Consider the following 9,536-nt stretch of genomic DNA (forward strand, 5'->3'; position numbering starts at 1 on the left):
GAGGCTTTCTACTCCCGTAAAGATTTACACCCTCGGAAACCCTGTACAGGGTCGCTATGGGTCGGAACCGACTCGACGGCACTTAACAACAACAACATGCTACCAGAGCAACACACACTAAGAGAACCTAAAAGATTAACTGAGAAAATGCAGTCATACATTGTTAAGATTGTAGAAGAAAAAATATAATAAAACCAACGATAATGAAGGCTTTTTCTTTTTCTTTTAATTAGAAGAATATCAAGTATGCCAAGAAGTTTGAACATCTGTATTAAAAAAGTGACCTATGTACCCAGGGACACACAAGGTTCCAAACTGTAACTTTAAGGATGGCAAAATTCAAGCTCAGAGCTCCCCATTTCTCCCGGCCTCCCTCCTCCCAGAGGGCAGAACACCCAGCCATGTGTGTGCTCAGTTGACAGCCAGGTTCAACATAGTGGTGGAAGGCAGTGGCTCACCTTGTTGGCACAGCTGAAGCCCAGTCCCAGCTCAGCCAGGACCTTCAGCACACCTGGACTGCTGTTGCACTTGACAGTGTAAAAGGGCCGGACTCGAGGCAGGCACTTGAGAAAGCAAAACTGCTTCCTCACTATGGCACCCAGGTCGGCCACGAAGAAAGCAGCAACCTTGCCCTGTGCAACAAGAGGGGTGGGTGTGAGACTCCACTCAGCTCCCTCCCTGTCCATGCCATCCACGGTCCCCAAGAATCCCCAACCCACGCTCGGGCCACAACGCTACCCTGCTGTAAAGCCTTTTGGGGCTTTTCCAAGCCTTTAGGGTATAAGACTAAGGAGCTCTGGTAGCGTAGTGGTTACGAATCGGGCTGCGAACCTTAAGGTCAGCGGTTCGAAACTACCAGCCGCTCCGCGGGAGAAACCCCAACCCACGCTCGGGCCACAACGCTACCCTGCTGTAAAGCCTTTTGGGGCTTTTCCAAGCCTTTAGGGTATAAGACTAACTCAGCCTGGCATTGGAGCCCCCAGAACCCAGCCCCAGTAATTCCTCTGAACAGATCAAGCTCCAGCCTCAGGCTAGATCATTCTCCCACCTGCAAGCTTTTGTTCCTGCTAGGCCCTCCATTTCGGATACCCTCTCCCCACTTCTGCCTGGTAAAATCCTAATCTACCTTCAAGTTTCAAATGCCACCTTCCCTAAACTGAGAAGGGTAGCTCTGCCCTGGATGCTGCCAGTACATTCTGCATGTGCTTCCAAAGTATCAGAACTGTGCATCATCTGTCTTCTCCATTAAAGGGCAAATGCCTTGAAGGCAGAAGCCACATTTAAGGCCTCTAGCCACTGCCTTTCACATGGTAGGTGCTCAAGGAGACCCTGAACTAGTCCCATTGCCAGCGCCATCCATCTCTGTGGACATCTGATCATAACAGATTTGCTGAGGGCTGATCATGGATGAGGCTAAGGGTGAGACAATACTCAAATTTCCCTGGGACTCAGTTTCCATCTTATGCAACACTTTTTTACTGAGACCCACAGGATGACAGATACTGCTAAGGGACAGAGATGACCAAACAGAGCTTTAGCATGGAAGGGACTTGTGTCTGGAAGAAAAGGAACCACTTTAGCAATTACAATCAATATTAGATGGGAGTTTCTAAAAGGACAGCGAGGGTGCCATAGAGAAAGAAAATACTAACCGTGTTTCAGGCAATTAGGAAACAGTGGCACTGATGAGAAATAGGAATGACCAGAAATAAATACAGGGGAGAGGTTGGGAGAAGGGGAGTCCAGGTAAGGGCACAACCTGGACAAAGACATGGCATCATTGGCAAGTATGAGTTGAATATCTCAGCTCTGGTGGAGCATAGTGCACACTGTGGAAGGAACTGGAAATGAGTGTAGGGAGGTGGGCAGACATCCCTGTGGGATGCAAAGGAGTTCTGATTTGATCCTGTAGGCAGTGGGGAACTGCTAAAGAATGCTGGTTTTGAGCAGGGCTGTGATGTAGGTGGAGGAGGTGGGATGAGGCAGTGAGTTTGTTAGACAGATGGCTGAGAACTGTTAGAGAAATGGGGACTGAACTCTGCATAGAGATTCCAGAGGAGCAAACAAGCAAGAGTTATTTAAGGAGGCAGAATTCACAGGGAAGGTGATGCCCAGATATGGGTGGTGAGGGAGACAAAGGGCAGAAGAGGAGGACTCCCATGTTTCTGGCCCATGTGTTGTTGTTAAGTGTCCTCAAGTCAGTTCTGAGGAATGGCTGGTGGGTTTGACTTATCTTACAACGCCAAACCAGGACTGCTGGCCTAGAGGACTGAGTAAATGATGGTAGGAACACAAAGGTAGGAGGCAGGTTTGGGGACAAATACCAGGCAAACTGAAAGGACTGAATACCAAACAACCAAAAGAAAAAGATTAGGGCCCCAGGGAACAGGCAACCCACCCAGTCCCTCGCCCCTCACCGTGGTGGCCTGTGAGGCCCCCAGAGTGAGCTCCTCCAGCAGGTCTCTGGTGCTGAAGCCCTCCTCCACCATCACAAAGTCTGATTCACTCAAGTAGCCAGCCATGCCGAGGACCAGGAGCCCAACGGCCGAATGGAGTCGCTGCTGCCGCCGCTGCCGCCGCCGCCGCCGCCTTAGAAAGTATGCAACACACTGCAGAGGTGGGAAGAGGGAAAGGGCCAATGTGGGACCGGCCTCCGCTGCCTCCTCCCTTATCTCTTCAGGCCAGGGTACTCAGTCCCGCCAAATCCCACCCCCCAGTAAAAGCCTGGGACATTTTAGGTTCACTGGGAAGGGTGGGAATGAGCAGGAATTCTGGATTCTAGACTGGAACAAGGAAATCATATGCCTTGATGTCACCACCTCTTCCAGCCTCAGTCGTCTCATCTGTAAAATGGAAGGATTGTTTTGGAGATACTTCCCAGCTCTGCAATTCCGGGGATGGGGGGAAAGAATGACAGGACAGCTGAGAAGCTTAGGTAGGGAAGGTTCCAGGGTCCAGAGTCTCGACCACGCCCACCTAGAGATACTGACTGCAGGTTCGACTGTGATGTGTGACCTTGGGTCTGCTCCATCCCTCTTGGAGCCTTTTTTCTCGTTTGTCAGTGGAGACCCAGCCAGTCCTGCTGTGCCAGGATTCTAAGCACATATGGGGATGCCACAAGGTAGCTGGGGAGTGGCGGGGGGGGGGGGGGGGTCATAGGGTTCCCTAGCGTCGTCGGAAGGCAGCGGTCTGAGATCCCTCCGAGTGCAGGGCTAAGGTCCCGTCCCCCGACCCCGATCCCCTTACCAAGCCCCGTCCTCCTTCGCGGGGGTCAGAGCCAGGTGTGCTGCTAGGGGGGGTCGCCGGTGACCTCGAAACTTGTGCAACACCCCGAGGAGGAGTGGCAGTTGCGGAGCCGTAGCCCCTGCTGAGGAAGGCAAGAAGGACCAGGGAGGGGTAGCAAATCAGCATCGGAGCTGAGGATGCCCGCTCTCAGAGGCTTCCCAAGCCACCCCCTCTTCCACACTCGCCTTAAAACGCATTTACACGGCTTCGGCCCATAGGTCTCCCCAGCGAGTGAACCGAATCCTCGGCGCCTCCGCTCGCTCACTACCCCCGGCTCGGGCCCCGCGGCCTGCGCCCCGCCCGCCCAGCAGCCACCGACCCCACGCCCCGCCTTCCGTCTGCTGTCCGCTTATATAAGCCCCGCCCGTGCACCGCCCCTGAGACTCAGGCCCCGCCTCCGCGCGACAGCCACTCCGTAGCCCTGGCAACCGCGTGCCGCCATCCCATTGGTCGATTCTGACATAAAGTATTCAGCTCTGGTCGCCGGTGCCTCAAACCTGCGTCTCACTCCTCGCTGCTGAGCCTTTTCGGTGACTGACCCACGCCGGGAAATCCGAAATGCCAGAGCTACTGCCTCTGAACCCCGAGCGTCCCCATGGATAGGACCCGTATATCGTGGATCTTGGATCCTAGAAAGTGGCCTGGAAGCCAGAGGTTTCCTGTTTGCTCCGAGAAACCCTTTTTTCAGTCGACCTCAACTCAGTGGTGCCTCTCTCTTTTCTGTCCAGGAAACTGCTAATAATCCCTCAAAGTCCAGGTCAAATACCATCTCGTTGTATTATTTTTATAATAGAATCTTAAAATAAATTTAAAAAGTTGCTTCTAAGAGCCTTCTCTGACTCCTCCAGTTCAAAATCTAGTAACATGTCTTTAAAAAGCCTTCTTGAGACTTTCCCAGCTCAGACTCCATTCTCAAGCCTACCTGAATCTGGCAAACTCCTACTCATTTCTAAATATCATGTCCAAAACGTTTTCTCTGACTTCCTTAACTTAAAGTATATTTTCTATATCTGACAAACTCCTTAGCATCCATCAGAGTCCGGTATAAATGTCACCTCCATGGTTTTCTTAGTCCCAGGGAATAATGCAACTCGTGGCACTTATTTCTTATGGAGTCTTGTTACCTAGAACATGGCATTCCTATAGACGCTTTACACTTCTTGTTTGATTATACTTCCCAGCTAGCTTGTGAGCTCCAAGAGGCAACAACTGAGTATCTGGTACCTTGGAATGCTGGTACCTAGCATAGTGCTCAAAACGATTCAATAGTTGGGTTACTCAGAAGTGAATTCTGAAGTTCATCTGGAACAGTAAAAGAAGAGCTAAGACAGTCTCAAAAAATAAGAAGACTTCTTCTACCAGATGTCAAAATATTTGTAAAGGTTTCGTATTTAAAACACGCTAATGTTGGTGCAGGAGGAGACAGTGGTAGAACAGAACAGAGCCTAGAAGAGTTTTATGCATATTCGAGACACTGGTGTACCCGGAAGGCAGCATTTCAAATCAAAAGATATGTTGAACTAATATATATGACCCCTGTCAGGCTGTAAGTTTCTTGAAAGCCAGAGACACTTCTTGTCTTGACTCAGTATCTCTCTAGGTGGCCTCAGTAACTTAGGTGGTGTCCTAGACAACTGCTTTTTACTCCCCACCCAGGCTGGCCACATGACTATTGAGTGACTTTGGTTGGATCACCCTGTCTGGACCTGAGTCTATTTTTCCTCACTTGATTTCTTCCTGTTAACTGAAAGTGTTCAGGCTGAATGAGTTCTCTGGGCTTTTCTACTTGAAAACATCTTCCTATATGCCTAGGAACTGACCTCTAGTTGACAGATTCACGGGAGAAGTCATTTGAAAGTTCATGCTTTAAAAGATTGGTAGTCATTTTCACCATAGCGTAAATTAGTGGCTTAAATCCTCCTGCCAGCAGGCATGTGCTGACTGAGATAGGTGGGGTAGACCAGGATGACCATCCAGAAACCTGAGGGAAGTCCCCAAGAAAAGAATGTGAGTGTGAAGATGTGGAGTGGAGAGATGGGGAGACACTCAAATCTAGTTCTACTTTTTAAAAATCATTTTAAATCTACTTTAAAAAAAATCATTTGGATGCCATGGTCTAGGTGTACTCCACTAGATCTTTTCATCACCTAGGTGTAGCATATTGTAGGATAAGCACTGGACTGCTAACCTCAAGGTCTGCAGTTCAAATCCACCAGTTGGGAACCCTATACAGTGTCATTATGAGTCAGAATTGACTCAACAGCACTTCACCACAACAGAGCATTTTTCATTCAGTGGGTACTAGTTAGTTGCCTAATAAATGAATCAATGAAGGAGAGAAGGAATGAACCAGAATCCAGCCTATCAATTTATAATCAGTCAAGGGCACGTTGTTGGAGCAGAAAAAAAGTCTGTATCCTGGACTGACTACAGATAAACTTAGGGCTGTTTGTCTTTTTCTCTCCTGGGTATGTGATGTCACTAAATCTCCATGACAACTCTATACCATAAAGGATGGTGAGACTTTGTCTCTCATACTTCAAACATGTTATCAAAAGGGACCAGTCTCTGGAGAAAGACATCATGCTTGGTAAAGTGGAGGGTCAGCGAAAAAGAGGAAGACCCCCAATGAGATAGATTGACACAGTGGCAGCAGCATTGGCCTCATATATAACAACTGTGAGGATGGTGTAGGACTCAGCAGTGTTTTGTCTGTTGTGCATAGGGTCACTATGAGTCAGACCCAACTTGATAGCACCTAACAATATACTGACGACAGGCAGTCCAAGTCTGATGTGACAGCTCCACAAAGTCCCAAGGAACCAAGGTACCTCCTCTCTTTCAACTCTGCTATCTTCAGCTCCTGGCTTTTACCCTCCAGGTTTCTCTCCAGGTTGCTGGAGCTGGAGCCATATTTCCAGGACTAATATTTAGCCAGTGTACGCAAGTGTATGTCTCAGTGGTAGAGTAGTCCTCACCTTCCAAGTAGAAGACCTGGATTTGATTCCTGCCAATGCACTTCATGCACTCATCTGTCAGTGGAGTCTTGCATGTTGCTATGATACCGAACAGTTTCAGTGGAGCTTCCAGACTAAGAAGAAAGGCTTAGGAGCCAACTTCTGAAAATTAGCCAATGAAAACCCTATGGATTACAACCAATAGAATAGTGTTTTGTTCCATTGTGCATGAGGTCACCATGAGCCAGGGGCCAACTCAATGGCAGCTAGCAGCAATAACACACACACGTGTGGCCAGACATGTTGTTCAAGGTCAGTATTGTTTCTGATTTGTCAGTTTCATCTGATTGTCAAATAGTTTAAACACCAACCCTGTATATTCCTGGCAGAAAGAAGAAAAGAAGTCTTCCTTTAAATTGTTGTTCAGTACTGTTGAATCGGTCTGACTCATAGCAATCCTGTATAGGGTTTCTGAGGAATGACTGGTGAGTTTGAACCACTGACCTTGTGGTTCAAACTGACCTTTCTGTCTAGTGCATTATCCTGCAGAGCCACACCAGCCCAAAATTCCACCCAACATTTATTTTCATTGGCCAAAACTTGGGTACATGACAAGATCTACCTGCAAGGAAAGCTGGAAGATGTCTTTAGTTAGGACATCACTGGTTCAATCTTTACAAGTGCAAAGTCAAAACACCAAAAAAGAAAGGGAAATTGGATATTGGGTGGTAACTGGCAATCTATGTGCCAAGTAGGGAGAGTACCTTTCCCCTTTTACAGATCAGGACACGAATTCGGAATGACTATAGGATTTACTACACGGGGAGAAATGGCTAGGGAAGTAAATAAACTATTATTGTTCTAAGCACCATGCTGGATGTTTACAAATGCATGATTGCATTTAATCTTTAAGAGAATCTTGCAAGAGAGACATTATTAACCCCATTTTTCAGATGAGAATATTGAGTCTAAATCTTTTGTAGACAACCAGCAAGTAAAAGAACTGAGACTTACCTTTGTCTATCTGATTCCACTGTGATAAGATGGTCTCCAGAAACAGGGCAGGTAGCCAGGTCAAGAGAAAATGGCATGGGCCTGGGGACTCAGGACCATAGTCCCAGGAGAAATCAAGGTCAATTGGCATAACATACCCACAAATACAGAGTCCTGGTGTAGCACTGTGGGCTAATGCGTCAGACTGCAAAGTCTTCTGAACTGCAAGGTCAGTGGTTCAAACTCACCAGCTGCTCCTTGGAGACCCTATACAGGGTTGCTATGGGTTGGAATAGACTCGATGGCACTTAACAACAACAACAACCCACAAATACAATGCTCTACATCCTACTTTGGTGAGTAGTGACTGGGATCTTAAAATCTCGTGAGTGGCCATGTAAGGTGCAACTAGTGGTCTCTCCCCATCTGGAGCAAAGGAGGAGTGAAAAAACTCAAAGACATAGGAAAACATTCCAAAGGGTGAATGGACCATGCAAACTACAGCCTCCATGACCCTGAAGCCAGAAGAACTAGATGATTCCCAGCTACCACTAGTGGGAACAAAACTAAAAATCATAAAAAATACCAGGGTTACTGGTCCAACAGAGACTGGTGGAAACCCTTCATGTCTGGAACTGAACTCTTCCTGTGGCTCAGTTTTCTTTTTTAAAAAATGGTAAATGGCAGAAGACCTGAGCAGCGGCTAGAACACAGGATCAGACACCAAATGAACTGGCAGAAAGTACACCAACCCAAAGGCTGCAATGCAAACTCCCTGAAGGCATCAGTGAGATGGAGGCCTGAAGTAAATAGAGACCAGAAGCAGAAGGCAGCCTCTGGGCATCACAAAACCAGAGCTGTCAGAGGGCTATGGATGGAAATTTACAAAATAACAGCAGTAGCTATCAGTTATTGAGCATCTGCTATGAGCCAGACACTGTGCTGTGGTCAATAATAATCTCTAACATTGCTAGAGTTCCTATCATGCAGTCTGTTGTAAGACAGATGCAGTCCCCAACATATTTATTATGCATTCTAGTTATGTTGAAACACACTGAAAATCATGCATGTTTTGGAATTTGATTTTTGGACAATACTACAACACCTAATTTGCTTATTCTATCATTTTCAGATGTAATAATTCCAATATCCAAAGATATAAAGATACTGATAACAAAATGCAATAATAATGCAAACTTTTTTAAAATGAGGTACCCTACTTAGTCCTGGTGTGGTGCTGTGGACTACTGCGTCAGACTGCAAAGTCGTTTGAACTGCGAGGTGGGTGGTTCAAGCTCACCAGCTGCTCCTTGGAAACCCTATACAGAGTTGCTATGGGTTGGAATCGACTCGATGGCACTTAACAACAACAACTTATGTCAGAACTGATCTATGTTGTTGTAAGCCAGGGACTAAGGAGCTCTGGTAGCATAGTGGGAACAAATTGGGCTGCTAGTCTCAGGGTCAGCAGTTTGAAACTAACAGCTGTTCTGTGGGAGAAAGACGAGGCTTTCTCCTCCCGTAAAGATTTACAGCCTCGGAAACTCTGTACAAGGACGCTGTGAGTTGGAACCAACTCCACGGCACATAACAACAACAATCCAGAAACTGACTATCACCTTTAACCTTATAACCACTCTATGAGGTGCCTTGTGTTAACTCGCCACCACCTTTCTTCTGTGGTGGCTTTCATATTGCCTGGATAGTATTAGAAATATCAGCAGGCCTGTCCATGTGGAACAGACTTCAACAAAGCTTCCAGACTAAGACAAACTAGAAAGGTTTGGCAATCCACTTCTGTAAATTAGCCAATGAAAATCTTACAGATCACAACAGAATACTGTCCAATCTAGTGCTGGAAAGGAGCTTTGGTGGCATAGAGGCATAGGAGTTAGGCTGTTAACTGCAAGCTTGGTGGTTCAAATCCATCAGCCATTCCACAAGAGAAAGATGAAACTATCTACTCCCATAAATATTTGCAGTCTTAGAAACCCTAAGGAGTAATTCTACTCTATCCTATAGTCAGAATCAATGGCAGTGTTTTCTTGTTTTGTTTTTTCCCCGAATGTTGGAAAATGAGCCCCCTAGCCTCAACAATGGTGCCAATAATCCTGAAACTGATGCAGGACTAGGCAACCTTTTGTTCAGTCATACATATGGTTATCATGAGTTAGAGTCAACTCAATAGCAGCTAACAGCAGCCTGCCTCAGAGGAAGAAACTCATGCACAGAGAAGAAGCTAACTCATTTGTCAAGGTCATACAGCTTGTAAATGGCACCACTACACTACATTTATTTTTT

The 9,536-nt window shown here is 46.8% G+C and overlaps 1 protein-coding gene across 4 annotated transcripts in view; it reads right to left on the reverse strand.

The window, feature by feature from the left end:
* ADC (arginine decarboxylase) overlaps window positions 1–3,616 on the reverse strand; it is a 56,823-nt gene extending 53,207 nt beyond the window's left edge. The window contains exons 1-4 of one of the 4 annotated variants that reach the window (XM_006862134.1): window positions 3,471–3,592; window positions 3,247–3,364; window positions 2,418–2,609; window positions 459–632 (exon numbers count right to left, since the gene is read on the reverse strand). In XM_006862134.1, coding sequence (XP_006862196.1) covers window positions 459–632; window positions 2,418–2,522 — 279 coding nt within the window. In that variant the 5' untranslated portion in view covers window positions 2,523–2,609; window positions 3,247–3,364; window positions 3,471–3,592. Of the gene's footprint in view, window positions 1–458; window positions 633–2,417; window positions 2,610–3,246 lie in introns of all 4 variants that reach the window. The other 3 variants (XM_006862135.1, XM_006862133.1, XM_006862136.1) reach the window with 3 other exon arrangements.
* Between the last annotated feature and the right edge of the window lie 5,920 nt (window positions 3,617–9,536).

The sequence above is a fragment of the Chrysochloris asiatica genome, unplaced genomic scaffold, assembly GCF_000296735.1.
Source record: "Chrysochloris asiatica unplaced genomic scaffold, ChrAsi1.0 scaffold00047, whole genome shotgun sequence".
Lineage (NCBI taxonomy): Eukaryota > Metazoa > Chordata > Mammalia > Afrosoricida > Chrysochloridae > Chrysochloris > Chrysochloris asiatica.